We start from the raw sequence: 15,365 nt of genomic DNA on the forward strand, positions 1-15,365 counted from the left end.
CCCCTGCCAGCATGGATGCAAAATCTCTCTTTGGACACCCTGCTGTGTTACAGTAACACATGTGGGCATGGCTCATACTGTGCCCATCCAGCACCTGCGTGTTCCTTCCTGCAGCACCAAGCATTCTGGTGTTTTAAGCCACTGTCATTGGAAGCAATGTGAGGAAAAAGCTATTTTCCAGCATCTTTCAATAGCTGATCCAAAGGCAAGGTGCATCAAGCCTTGCAGGAGCAAACAAAACCCTAGAACACGTCTCCTGCATGTCTCCTCCTCACCCCAGGAGTTAGAAGTGGTCATCTGCTCCAAAGTGAGGGTTACATTTCTTCCAGACCTCTGTGTTTGGGCAGGGAGAGAGAGGACTTTCAGCCCAGTTCCTGTGAAAACAAGGTTAATGCACTCATGCTGTGTTTGTTTTGCCTCCCCCTAATAACTTTTGAACCTGCTGGCCTTGTTCAATTCAACTTGACAGAAGGATAGAGGTCTAGAAAAAAATTAAGTTCTCATACGTTTTATGAAAATAAGCATTGAAGACAGAGGGTCCTGGTGTTGTCAACATCCTCACCGATGAAAGGCTGAACAGGAGAGTGCGTCTTGTTGGGCATCGGGGGAACAACACAGAAAACAAACCTGCAACCACAAAAGAAAAGCTTCAGCTGAAATTCACACTTCTAAGACACCAAAGTCAGACCACAGACAAGACCAAAAAAGACAGTGTTCACAGAAATCCTTGCTAGCTTCAACCTGAACTCAAGACCTTGTGGCAATTCCATAGGAGCATCTTGGGATGTAGCTATGTGTCACCTCCACATCATACTGGCATAACCACCTGCTGCCTTCATCACAGCTGCTGCTGCTGCTCAGGAGACCCAAGATGCAAAACATTACAGAAGCTACTTTCATTGAAATTGGAGGGCATTTTACAGGCTGCTCTGTGTGGTGTGTGTGCAGTAAGACTCAGGTCACTGAAGTGGAAGGAAATACCTCTGATCATTTTGGCTTGAAAACACAAGTGGCATGCAGGAATATTAGAAACCAATAACTTGAAAACGGGAATGGGAAGCAGAAACTTGGGAATTCACATGGTTCTGTGGCTCTGTGACCATGAAGAAAGGAAAGCTCCCTACAGAGCTGAGCCCAGATTCCACTGAAAGCCATGGAAAGGCGTCTTTAGTGCACATTTTCAACTTCCAAAGGCTTACACTGACCTGCATGGACTGAGCAGTCCCACTGCAGGCAACACCCAACTCCAAGCCAACATAAATCAAGTGCACAAGTACATTTTCATGGGAGCTGCATTGTACCTTTTCTTCTCAATGCCTTTCCTCTTCCCAAACCACCACCCCAGCAGTAAAACCCATCTCAGCAGGGTACATGAGGATAAGCTTAAAACTATTTTAACCTTTTCTCCTTTTAACTCCCAGAAAAGAAGATCTTCCTGTGCTTTACTTTTTTATTTTTCGAAAAAGGAGCCTGTTTTTTGCCCAGACCTTTAAAGCTCACCAGCTGGAATATTTCCAGCTTCCTCAGCACTGATGGGTGCTAAATCAGGTATCTGCTAGCAACAACAAACCTTAATTTGCTGCAGTAAAATGTCTGTTTAATCTACTGACGTCCAAAGATTTCTGCCTTAGCTAGTATTTGAGCATAGCAGTGGCCCATTGTGTCGTTTGAAATGAACCTGCTTTAAAGCAGAAGAGTGAAAATGAGTGATGGCCAGGTTCCTGCTCTTTTGTAAGATACTACATCGAAGGGAGCCTAAACCCAGCCTCCTCTGACTGTTGGTTTGGCAGCAGGCACTTCCAACTGAAGCTCCTGGGGCTTGGAATAATTAAGGGTTTGCCTGCAGCAGGACTCCAGGGTGGGTAATTATTTATCTGAGAGTGGTACCTCCAGTCCCCAGAGGGCAGGTCCCTTTGTGCAGGCACTGAGCAAACACACAGAAAGGGGCCCTCCTCTCCCGAGGAATTTGTGGTCTAAACAAACAAGTGGGCTGAGTGCAGGGGAGGGGGCAGCAGATGTGGCCAAGCAGGTGAAATGACTCGCCCTGAGGTCACACTGCAGATTAATGCTGATGCCAGGCAGTGCTTCTGTCTTTTGAATCCCAATACAGTCCCCTCACCAGGAGCACAGATTTTGCTCTTGGACTAAAACTCCTCCCCTGCACAAATCCTCTCTACCTCCTGTGGCTCTTCCTTTTTGCAAACCTGCACATCGTCTGCTTCTGCTGCAGGCTGAGACAGGGTAAGCTTTCATCACCACCTTCAGCTGGGCAGCCCCATGTTTTCCCTCCTCCCCTATTCCTTGGCTTCCTACCATCCAGATCTGGCATCCATCTGGCATCCTCCTGGTAGGCTGGGTGAGCTAAGCCAGCTAGCATTTTTTTAGATTACTATTTTTTAACTTTATTTCTTTATTTTTTTCAGCAGGGATGAGGCTCTAGGCTTAACTTACACCAGTCTGGAAATGCAAACTGCTACTGAGCTGCTCCAAGAAAGATGCTTCCTTTGCAGCTTCAGATGCATTTTATGCATTAACACAGCTCACAAAAATGGGGCAGACAGTTATAAAGTCAAGGTTTGGCCTACCTTACAATCTCCTTTGCTCCCTTTCTAGATACTTACAAACATTTCCTACCCACTTAAAAACCCCCACTCTGGACAGTTTGGCCAAACAGGAGACACCAGTAGGAAAGGTTTTAGCAGAAACATATACTCACTGAATGGGGCTGCTTCAGGCTGCTCCAGTGCTGGACTGCTCAGCTCATCTTCCCACTGCTGCTGTTCTCTGTGCAGGGAAGATGCTGAGGCACCTGCTTCCAGGAGAAGTCATTGAGATATGAAGCCCCAGCAGGGCAGATAATTCCAGGCAGTCCTCCAAGCAGAGAGGTCAGATCTCTGTCTGTCTCTGGTGAGCCCTTGTGGATGACTGGCTCCAGGCAGCTGCATGGCAAATTTGGATGGTTCATTTTCATCTTCTTTACCTTAGGGTGAGGTGGATTGTAAGGTTTGAAGTAGTAGATCTCAGAGCTTTGTACTTTCTGAAAGCATCAGCTGGACTCAGGTGAGGAATCACTGGCCTCACAACTGGCCACCAGCCTCAAAAATCCAGTGATTCCAATGAGGCTGGTTCCAATGGAGGCTTTCAGATGGTTATAGAGAACTGACAAGAAAGGGACATTATGTTTTGAATGAAGTGTTTGCTGTGCCATGCTGTTATCACCAAGATTAGGTGTCAAACAGAGAATGGGGGTATGGTCTTGGGAACAAACAAGCAGGAATGGAAGCATCTTCTGTTTGAAACAATGCCCCTAGAAATGCACAGACCTGTCTGCTTTCAGCCAGGGCTATGTGACACACCTTCCTCTCCAGTCATCCCAGCTGATAAAGTCCAGATTTTTTTCTTTTATTTCTCTAGTGAAGAATCAGCAGAAGCTTTACAGTCATGCATTGCAAATAAGGTATATTTACACTGTAGATGGGCTAAGAGAGAAAGGAGAAGAAAAGCCATCTGCTTTCTTGTGTATATCAAGTGTCTGGATTTTAGAATAACCAAAAGACATGGCACTCTTGTCCTGTATTTTATTAGGAAATTAACAGGCTGATTGATAACCTGAAATTACATAGTGAATCTTATTTAAAAAATGTTCAAAATCATGAGAATAATTTTGATTTCCATGAAAACATAATGCCCTGATACAATTCTTCTTTATGCCTGTAAATTTCTACACCCTTAACATTTATCTACTGTACAAGAGAGGCTGGATAACTGTAACAGAATCTGGAAAGTTAAATACAGGATATTAAACACAGGACTTTCTCTGCAGTCCAAGTCAAAGAGATGAAATGTTGGAAAGAAAGCCCAGAATGTAAGAGTTCCCTATGAGGAGGTTCCCTGTGATCTCATCCATTATGCATCAGGATTTCAGATTGGTAGTACTGGTCAAAGGACTGGTCCTATAAACTGCTGTGCCAAGGTATGAGGCTTTAGGGCATCCCCCAGGAGAGGGAGAGCACTGTGGGGTGCAGGCTCTGCAGGGAGGGGGACAGGGTGCACTGGATGTGTGAGATGCTCAAAGTGCAGGAGCTGATAAATCTGTCTACATCTCATTTCCCCAGCAGTCTGAGGTACCACTACCACCAGGTTGGACTAAAGAGCTTTTCCTGAGGCTGTCAGCTTTAAAGACTGATATGCTGAGTCTCTGCAAGGGCTTGGTCATTTCAGCCTTAGTAATCAAAGCCCAGCTCCTGCTCACCTTGTGTGTGTGAGAGCTCACACTGAGCCAACACTGCTGGTTTCATTGCAGTCATCATGTGGGGCAGGGTGGTTCAGCCCCATGGGTCATGGCTGAGGCCCTCAGTTCTCTAAATAAAGAGCTGGCACTTGTCAATACCAACCCACTCTTGCAGGGGGTTGAATTTCTCAAGACATTCTTCAAGAAAACATTGAAATTGTCATATGTGCTGTGTGGATTAGAGATGCTTTCCTGAACTGAAGCCTCGATTCCTGCAGGGATTATGGATGTTCTGTGAGTGGCCAGCTCAAACACTTGACCAGTGAAGTCCAGCCACTTCAGCCTCTTGTATTATTCTTGGTGTCTGTAAGCTAAAAACCAGTAGATTTAAGAAGTAGAAAGCCTTCCCTTTAAAATGCTCAGGACAAGTACATTCAGACCACTGTGTTTTCTATTTATACATAAATTCTTTGGCAACAATTTCCTAGAAAGCAGAATGATTTTTTTGCTATTTAATACTTTATTGTCTCCCCATGAAAAACTGATATCTTAGAAAATCTATAGCACTTTCCACTATAAATAGTATTGTTCCAGATTAAGGATTAGTTCCTCCCTGAAGAAAAACAGATTTTAAAAATCTGGTCATTATCTGATAACTGTTTATGTAGTAACACTAAAATAAAACAGAAAAAGAAAAATCATTCAGTATGTGGTTTGTTATTGTCTAGAATGTTAGTGTATGTTTATACAATAAAAACAACATAAGTTATCCTAGTTTGTTTTAAAAACCTTAGTAATAGAAATAAATTTCTATCTGCAGATTCATAAACAGAATGCATTTTTTCCCATCTAAGTTCAAGTATTATTAGAATATTATTATTACTATTATTATTATCATTACAGGAGCTCTAAACCCTTGCCATTTCGCCTGTCTTTGCATCATTTTGGTCTTTTTGAGAAATACCAAGTTGTGATCATTTGTTCAGGAGCAAAATCAACGCGGAGCTTCCAGAAGTTTTGCCTGGTGGAAGACAGCCTGGCAATCCTTTGGCTACTGTGGGTAACTTCAGCATGTTTGAGACTAGTGGTGTAGATACAGCAGTTGCATGATTTCTTGGTTGGCTGATGAACTTAATTTCTCCCCGGTTCTCAACACTCAGTCCCGTTCAGAGGAGAAAAGCAGGAACAGCCCAGCCCAGACTCGCAGCACATCAGGAGATGTCGTCCTGGTTCCCTGCCGGTACTGTCAGCTGCTCATAGGTTGGCAGGGTGTTGTTGGGGAGGAAAAGCTCTGAACTGACATTGCTGTTGTTGCCTCTCTGAGAGGATCTGTTGTTGCCCTGGTCCCCCTGCTGACGGGAAACCAGATGATGCAGCATGTCCGTGATGAGGTTCAGCTTCTGGTCCATTTGTGTGACCTGCAAAGGCAAAGGGCAGAGTTGCTCAGGAGCAGCATGCAAGAAAATGGCAACAATCCGGGTGGCACATGTGTAATATTAATTAGGATCACAGCAACCTCTGTGAAGATACCACAGATTCTCAGTTCATCAAACAGATCATTAGGAGTTTAATGCAATAGGGTTGGATGGGGACAAGCTTGCTAATACTCACCTCTGGTGTATGCCTTGACTCTCATTTTATACCTGGGTGAACACATGAAAAATGGGACTTTAAAGAGATCTGCTGGAAGAGAGACTAAGTCCCAGGACTGAATTTCTGTAGGTTTTTTTTTTGTTAGTATTGTGTCAGTATTTTTTTTATTTTATTTAAACTTGTAGCATGCTTCTGTGCCCTAATAATTCCAATATGCTCTAGTAAATAACTGCTTGACTTGCAGTGATCTAATCAACTCTTAAGCTGTGACTGAGTGATGCTCTCTACCACATTTGGGTTCAATTAACAACTCAGGCCACAGAATGCCCATCGGTGTTTTTGCTGCCATGAGTGAATAGCAGCTGGGAGTGGGACCTGAGTCAGTTTTATGCTCTCAAAACTCAGCATTCCCTAGGACTGCCATCTGAAATGGCATGATCCCCAGCAAAACAGAAACTAAGAATTCTAAGATGGCTGAAAATTAATTTCTTGACTGGGGGACTCCAGGTTCGGCCTGTATCCATAATGCTCATTTTCTTCTTTAGACAGAGGCTCCTTAAATTATTTAATTTCTCTTCTCCCCCCTACCTCCTTTTTTCTCATATTTCTTCTACTGTTTAGGAGAAAATATAATGAAAAAGCTGATACCTAAGGGAGGTTAAGTTATGGATGTTTTTTGGCATGTATTTGTGGTACTCAGAGGAAAATTGAGAATGAGGTGTTTCTAGGAGTGTCACCCCTTTTATCTGGCATCGGGAGCCTCCTCTCTGCACTGAGCAAAATATCCCAAGGGCAAGATGGGCACTTCTAGCTTCAAAGTCCTGCCCACTCTCTGACCCTTGCCGTGGTAAAAGCATTGAAATTAGGCAGTAAGACTCTGCCTTATGGCCTCCTAATTGCTTCTTCAAGCATAGTAAGAAAGCCTTGATTTTGTCATTGCAGTCTCTGACCCATTGATCCACAGGGATCCCAAAACACTGAGTAAATTCTAGGCAAAGAGATGTAGTACTTTTTAGAAAGGGAAAAGAAAGCAAACAGAAAAAAACCCTGTGATAGGAATAAATTGTTGCCTAAAATATCTGCTAGAAAGTAGTGGAAGGCACATAAAACTGCCAGAGAGAGCATGAGTGGGAGCAATTTATATGTGCCTGGCTGTCATCCAAGTATCACACAGGATAGTAAAAGACAGTAAGGCTGAGCAGAACATCAACAAACCTGGAGAATTTCAGCAGAGACTAAAATGTTTTTCCACCATAGAGAAAATGCTGGGTTTTTTCAAACTCTTTGTACAACTGGTAGGGAAGCAGATACAGTGATTTAAAAATATGAGGTGCCAGAGATTTATACTTTGCAGCTGCTTTTGGAAACATTAGGCAAAGCACCCTAGATGGTACATGAAACACTAGTATTTCTGGATGGAAATGGCTGTTGAAAGATGAGATTCTATGAAATGAGGAAGCTGAAGAACAGATAAGTTCAAGATTTCTAGAAGGAAACTCAGATGAAAACCTGAGCATATCATCAGGTTCTCATTTCATCACTGTTTATTCCCTCCCTTACAAAAAGACACATTTTGCCCAAATGGTGCCCAGTACAGATAGGAAACTTGTGATGCTCCAAGTGTCACTGCACAAATCAGTGGTAGTGAAACCTACAAAAATACCTCATTCTTACATCCCCCACTGCCCAGGTATTGCTGTTTTCTGAGACAACTCTGCTGGAAGGACTGCAGTGAAAGCCTCCAGACACCTATCTTCAGAATGCAAAAGACAACTTTTCCTTCTACGAGAAATGTCTTTTTGCTAACTATTCTAAATGAACTGGGGGATTTTTATATGCATGTGTGTCTTAATTTTGATTCCAGGCAGGGATTACCAGAGGGAACACAGGCTGGAGATATATCTGGAAAACGTGCATTCATGAAACTCTTGCAGTGATGAACTATTGAACATGACAGGAGGTTGGACTGAGATCTGGATAGTCCTTCAACAGCTGTGCATCTTGGTGATGAAGTACTGGGGAGAAGTGAGAAGTGAATATTCTTGCTGGGGAATAAATTCCCAGAGATAATTGTCTAATTTTTTCTAGGCAACAAGGTCTGGCTGCTGCAGCTGTGGAGTGCAGGAGGCCCACAGAAGCAGAGGCAGGAGCTAATTGCTATTGAGCTGAGCCATATGAGATTAAAAGTAAAGACCTTCCTGCTTTTGGGGGTAGGGCTCTAAAGCCACAAAGATTTTGTGGAGGGAGGTCCAGAAGGCTGGTTGTGTTTAGTCGTTGTTCAATCAGTTTTGCTTTCCATTTCCCAGGGGGTTCAGTGCCCGTGAAGGGCTTGCTCCAAGACACACTGGACTCAGTGGTAGATCAGTGGTAGATCTTGGCAAGCACAGACTCCCAGTGGCTTCAGTGGGCTCTGTACCAACCTTGGACTGAATCATCAGTCCCAAACAGTAACATGTTCTTTGGATGTCACAAGAGAAGGAGCAGTGTGGATTTCTGTACATGGATCTTCTGCTTCTCAGGGCTCTATCAGAAAAGATGACATTGGCAAATGAGGCAGCAGTGGGCCCCCATTTTTAATTCTGCCAAAGGAGTGTCTGCTTAAAGTATGAGATATTTTAAAAGGAGAAGTAAAAGCCACCAGAAGGCAGCTTCTACTGTCATCACAGGCCTCTGATGTACCAGAAAAAGAGGCTTGCTGGTGAACAGCCTGGCTTATTAACGTGCCCAATCTGCCTGTCATCATCCAAACACACATCCTGAAATACATCATTCACTTGCTTGCTGCAGAGATAATTATACCCACTAGAAAAATGCCATTGTGTGCAATATCCTTTTTATTAAGCCAGCTTTAGGCAGTTAGCATGGAGAAATGTATCATCCCCCCTGAATCATACTTTCAAACACATTTACTTGATTAGAAATTAGCTCTGATGCCAGAACGAATAAAAGTAAAGCAAACAGAAAAACTGCTGATGTTGCTCTAATCTTAACCACTTTGAACAACTCTGATCTCTCTACTTAAAACAGCAAACATTGTTAATTACATAGAAAAATAACTCAGACTGATTTGTTTCCTTTAGGAAAAACGAAGTAAGCTCTTTGTAGCTGATTTATGTTTCATTAGAAGCATGATGTTTGGATGATCAGATTCTTTATATGCAAAATAATTTCCTTTGTATTTCACAGTTGTTGGGAGGAGGAAGCAGGGTTTGAAACTTCAGAAATTACACACCACAGTTATTCCTAAGTCTTACTGAAATACTGTATGAATACAAAATCTTTCCATCCTTTGAGTTAAGTTTAAAAAAAAAGTAAAAATCCAAGGATCATAGATTGAGCACAGATGGAGAGAAGGTTTAAACAAGTTTTGAATCTCTCTCTTAGAAATGAATAAAATCCCATTCATGCACTGAGAAAAAAATAACCCAAAGCCAAACAGTCCCTCAGGAAGACTGAAAGGTTAGCACACAAATCTTAAATGGCACATCATGAGGAAAAATGAAAACATGCAGTTATAATAGCCTCTCTCCATCTCTCCTGTAGGCTCCCTTCAGGTGCTGGAAAGCCACAAGCAGGTCACTCCAAAGCCTTTTCTTTTCCAGGCCGAACAATCCCAATTCTCATAGCCTCAGTGACATGCATTTACAAAGGTAATAATATTTGTAAAGGGATCAAAGGCATTCCAGGAGGTGCTACTGAACAAGACAGAGACTGTTCTTGCTGAAAGAGGAAAATAATTTCCAATTAAAAGTGTCTATTATTTTTATATATTAAAATTCTGCAAATCTTCACGCTGTATTGACTTGAAACACTTTGTAATTTTAAGCTTTCATAAAAAGTTCATGGTATGATCTGGAACAAAAGATGTAACAATGAATTTATTTCCTCAATTTTAAAAACAAAACAACCAAACCAAAACAAAACATAGAAGCCTGGTTGGCTCCAGGGACAGAAGGGTCTCTTTTAAGCTCCCCTGTAATGGAGAACTAAAGGGTAGCACTTTGGAGACCTACTCCCAAAACTAATTATAGGAATTTACCAGGAAAAGGCAATGACAGACACAATTACAAAGCTGAGTGGAACAGTATTTTCAGCCATGGGAAGCTGAAGGACAAAACTTTTGAGTTTGGCATAATTTCAGCCACAAAGACCACAAATTATTAATAGGTCATTCCAAGTATTGCTCCATAATCTGCAGAGATCAGGGCTGATTAATGCTGTTGATTAAAGCAGTGTCATCTGCCTGTCATTCTCATCCTCAGAGATTTTAAAAGTAAATATTAAGAATAAAAAAAATCATAGTCACTTTGAACAGAATGCTGTTTTATAACTACCTCTGTTCTTAACATGGTTCACTGATTAAACAGATTTTTTGTCCATAATGAAAAGAATTTTTATCAGCTCATTGCTCACTCAGTGGGTTCAGGGGGGCTGTCCTTGTTCTCAGTAAAGAAAGCCAAGCATGGAGCTGCTAAAGGAGAAGAGGGAAACCAGGATGCAAGCAACACTTGGCTGAATGAAAAGGTGATAAAGGAAGATTTCAGCTGCCTTTACAACATTAAGCTCCCCAGTCTGCTGCCCTGACTTAAGTAACATTCATTCCTGTGGGTGCAGCTTTTCTGCTCAAAGAGAACTAATTCTTTAAGGCAGTTTTTTAAAATAACCAAAGAAGACTGGGGGGACCTTCATGTATTCAGCACTTCTGGTGGCCTTTTACTAAGGTAGACCCTATTGTTCTGCAGTGTAGCAAACTTCTAGGGGAATAAAAGATGATGCTTTCTTTGAGCATCTCTCCATGTTGTATCAAATCTCTAATGTGTCTGCTGTTCAGTACCATACTCAGTAATAAGGTAGATTTATCTTTCATAAAAACACACAAAAAGGTCCTATCTGCTGACAAAATAATCACCAGGCACACCAATGACTCAGCTGGAGAGAAGATTAAAGGCAAAAAATATTCCAGAACTTATGACACCTGTTAATGGCAATGTTATGAAGGAATGTATCAGTATCCAGGGGTACTTAACAACAGTGAGACTGTTCTGGAAGAAAACATGTGGTTATAAATCACATCAGTGATCTGATTTTTTTATCAATCACTTCAGTGGGATTTTTCCTATAGAAGTTCTTCAGAATATTTGAGGGAGCTTCAGAGAGAAACTCCCCTGGCTCCTCTTCCTGCTAAGTCCTCTCACCTGTTGGTATCTCAGCATTTCTAAAAGTTAATCCTTTATCCCACAGCATTAAAGTTAATGCTCTGAGGACAGGAACAGGAATGATGTTAGAAGTGGCTTTCTAGAGGAGCTTAGGGACAGGTATGGGAATCTTCCCAGAGAATTTATTGTAAAGATTTCTCTATAATAGTGGAAGGAGAGACCAGTGGTTTCAGTATTATTAAGGAATGTTTTATTCTTCAGGTGCCTGATTCTTCAAAAATCATGGAATGTGTCTCCCTTCCATTTGCAATGCCCAAGATCCCAGATTCTTGCAAAACCTCCTGTCAGAACTCCTGGCTTTGATGTGTTTATTTTGTTGCCTGAGATGAGGCAGCAGTTTTGCTGGAGGTTATATTCCTGCCACTGAGGTGTTTAAAGGAGAATGTAATCTGAAGATTTGCTCTCCAGACTGTCTGTACTTTCTCTTGAGAGTTGGCCAAAGAAGAAAATATGTGTGTGGTGTCCAGGGGAAGGATAGAAGAAGTGGAGCCAGTGAAAAAACACTCTACTGTAAGACTGATCAGTGCTTGGAGAACAGGAGGGCTGAGCTTCTGAGGAACAAAATTGACAGGTTTTGAGGGTTACATGAACAAGTCTCCTTCTAGTCAATGAAAACATTACATGAACACTGTAACCACTGTCTTAACTGACAGATAAACTGGATATTTTCAGACAAAAAGCATTTTTGGAAAGAAAGGCACTTGCTATACCCTGAGTTCTAAAATCAGCTCTCTTGCATAAAGCTATCAGTGACAATCTCTGCTTTGAGATATTAAAAATTTTTCTGCTTTTTCAATAAACTGAGACTGTTGCTGCTCCCATCTTGCTGTGTATTTTTAAAGGAAAATATCTTACACATCTCAAAAGCGTAAAAAACCACTTATTTTTTGTAGTTAGAGCCCTTGAACAGCTGCTGAGAATTCAGCATTGATCAGGGTGTGCCACTTGTGCATTCAACAGAGGGGAATGACCCCGGGGAGAAAATTCTGAGCCACTGAGCCAGGATCAGAGCTCAGCAACAACCAGGATTTATAAACCAGTTGCTGGCTCTGATTCTTCAGAAGTTATCTTGATATCAGTGAACTATTACAAAGGGCTTGACTTCTACAGTAAATTCTTAATGCACTGTAAAGAAACTCAGTTTGTACCACGGCTTTTAAAATTGCTTTGAGAATTAAACAAGCAACACCAGCATGTAGCCATTTGGTTGCTGACTGTAATACTTGTGGCACTTTAAAGTAATTTTTGTTTGAAGAATTTTGTTCTGGTTGTGCAGCACAAGATCTAGGGTAGCAAATGCTCAAGCTATAGGAAATGGGAGAAATTACATGCTTGATTTATGCGTCTGTTCTTCCTATTAGGATTGGGAAAGCAATTTTGATTAGCAAGTAACTAAACTGCAGAGAATTATTTTTCTTTTCCAAATGTTCTTTTTCTCAAAGAAAAGCATGTTTTTCTAAAAGCTTCCTCAAAGTTTCTGGAAATATGACACCTCTGCTTAACTATTCACTCAGCTCCATTTCTTTAATCATTCTTAGGAGAGGGTAGGTTACAACTATAATGTAATTTTTCAGATTAGGTGTCTCCCCTGAATATATTTGAAACCAGTGGCAGTAAGAGACATGCTCTGATGGGTCAAAAACTGAAAAACTGATATGAAAAAGCCACTTCAGTAATATGTGATGGAACAAATAATATAATATGAAATACAGCAGACCAAATACAGAATATTAGCAGCAATTTGAAAGTTATCAAAACTCTCTTCCATGATACTGCCACTTTTCCCTACGAAGAAACAAGCAGCAACAACAGATGTCATACTTATGTAAGAGAGCAATTCCTTTAAGACTTCAAAAATTTTGATGAACAAGTAGAAATCAAAGGTTACAAACAAATTGGTTTGGTTTGTTACAGGTCACCTTCATAAAACTATTTGCCCATTACTTGCTGCTTGACTAACAGAAGCAAAATAAGATGAATACAAACCACTCCTTCCAACAAAGAGGTCGGTAGGATGCTGGCAATTGGAAGAATTAAATTACAGGACAATGAAATGCATTTGGTCACGGACTGTTAGGGAGTGTAAGACCCTGAAAGATTTCAGAACAGCACTTATTTTAACAATTTTTTTTTCTGGGTTCATACTGGAAGAGGGGAAATTTAGGCTAGGTGTAATGAAGAAATTCTTTGCTATGAGGCTGGTGAGGCAGTGGCACAAGCTGCACAGAGAAGTTATGGATGGCCCATCCCTGGAAGTGTTTGAAGGCAGGCTGGATGGGGCTCTGAGCAGCCTGGTCTAGTGGAAGGTGCTCCCATGGCAGGGGGTTCCCATCCATGGAACTGGATGATCTTAAGGTCCCTTTCAACCCAATCCATTCTACGATGGTTCCATGATTCTTTTAGAAGCGGAGAGGATTCAGAAAGGCTTGAGGGTAAAAATGTTGGGAAGGGATGACCTAAAATGCTAGTAAGTCAAGACAGGAATGAGGACCATGATGGATGTGGCTGGAGGAGATGGTCAGAAGCAGGACTGGAAACAGCTGCCGCTGAAGAAGAGAGCGGAGAACTGGGCTCTCCGTTCAGTGCTTTTGTTGCCATTATTAACAACTTACAAAAATATTTGGCTTCTTTAAAGCACCCAAACTGTTGGAAATCAGCTTTTCCTGAGAGCCTTTCTTTAGTTCTAGGTGTAGTCTTAGGCCACGAGGGCCATCTGCTGCCTCACCCCTCCCCAGGCCTGTCCTGCTGGCCTCCCAGCACTCAATCCATGCTCAGATGTGTGCAACGCTCGCAGATCTATCTGGCATCCAGAAGGCTATAGCCAAGCAATTAAAATTTGTGGTTGACTCTTGTTTTAGATAAATCAGACGAGACTTAAAACACATGGAAATTTTCAAGTTAGAACAGCATCCAAAATCTACAGTCTTTGGCCCAGCACTGCCTCAGGATACAGCATATTTTTTTTCTCCAAAATATTACAAAGGTCAGATTTTTTTTTTTTTAACCCTTTCCTCTAAATTAGCAGTGTATCAGTAGATGAACAAGGGAGTTTGGAAAATTTTTCCCTCCTTGCATGAAGCCAGGAAAGTGAAGGTGAGGGTCTTGTCTCTAAATATAACTTTCATCAGAAACTACCAAAGATGATCAAATCCCCCTACCCTATTAACTGAATACTCTGATATTTTCAAGAATTAGCTTATCTTCATTAACTATAGCCCCACCTTCAGGAAACAGTATCTCTCTGACCAGACACAACTTTCCTCCCTCTCTGTTTAAAGATAAGACATGAGTTGGCAAGAAGGGAGGGATTCTTTCTTTACAAGTGAATCAATGATACCAGAAGTATTAGAAGTTAATGTATCTGCAAAAATCGCTGGATATCCATCCAGCACCATAATCATAAACAGCTTCCCAAATTATGCTTAAATTGAAATCCAGCCTTACGGAGGATGGGAAACAGGCTTGAGATAACAAGAAATATAGTGGAAATATTGATCAAAGAAACCAGGAGAAAAAGCCCCTTATCTCTGTGTAATAGTTTGAAGAGTGTTCTAGAATAAATGATGGCCATCTTCAAGGCCAGGAGTTGGACTTTGATGATCCTTGTGGGTCCCCTCCCACTTAGAATATTTTATGATTCCATGTTTAGTGCATCTATGGCACTGTGCAAATCTGGCTGCACCTAAGCACAGCAGAGAAGTCCTGTTATTGCCAGCAGAGCATGGGGGAAACTGAGGCAGCACAGCCAGCGGCCCACCTTCAGCTACAATAAACATTCTTAACATCAGCTTGGATGAGTGTCACTAAAAAAACCTTAAAAATACTCTCCCTGTCCTGGGCACATCTTCCAGTCTCAAGGAAAATCTCACAGCACCCTTCTGGTTTCTATTATCAAGACAGGGGGCTGGGAAGCAGGTTGCTTTCTGATTCTCAATCACATTCTTGTTCAGCAAAACGTTTCTCTGTGGGGTCCCTCTGGTTGAGCACCCCGGTACCTATCTGCAGAGGAAAGAAAGGCTCTCTGTTCGGCTAACAGGCACTTGTATTTCAGATGCTTCAGCTCCACAGATGTGAAGAAAACTCCCCGTGGCTCTTGCCTCTGGAGGACCCTTTCTGCTGGCTGAACTGTGGCAGTACAGCCTCTGAATATCACTCCATATTTTCCTTGTCAGGAGTTTGGCTGTCAGACAACAGCTTTCCTCTAGCTGTAGATTCCCGTTCCACGTGTGGAACAGTGGCATATTTACAGCACTTTAGGGTTAAAAAGTGTAGAGTACAAGACCCAACTGGCATAAAAATATGTCCAAAACTCCTCTCCCCAACAA

The 15,365-nt window shown here is 41.8% G+C and overlaps 2 protein-coding genes across 4 annotated transcripts in view; both read right to left on the minus strand.

Moving 5' to 3' along the window:
• CD81 (CD81 molecule) overlaps positions 1 to 15,365 on the minus strand; it is a 548,624-nt gene that overhangs the window by 108,301 nt on the left and 424,958 nt on the right. The window lies entirely within an intron of this gene.
• The window catches only part of KCNQ1 (potassium voltage-gated channel subfamily Q member 1), a 333,003-nt gene continuing 321,202 nt past the window's right edge, over positions 3,565 to 15,365 (minus strand). For all 3 annotated transcript variants that reach the window (XM_018908036.3, XM_050975670.1, XM_050975671.1), the window contains one exon: positions 3,565 to 5,649. In XM_018908036.3, the coding sequence (XP_018763581.2) occupies positions 5,443 to 5,649 (207 nt within the window). In that variant the 3' untranslated portion in view covers positions 3,565 to 5,442. The remainder of the gene's footprint in view (positions 5,650 to 15,365) is intronic.

Source organism: Serinus canaria, chromosome 5 (genome assembly GCF_022539315.1).
Source record: "Serinus canaria isolate serCan28SL12 chromosome 5, serCan2020, whole genome shotgun sequence".
NCBI classification, from domain to species: Eukaryota; Metazoa; Chordata; class Aves; order Passeriformes; family Fringillidae; genus Serinus; species Serinus canaria.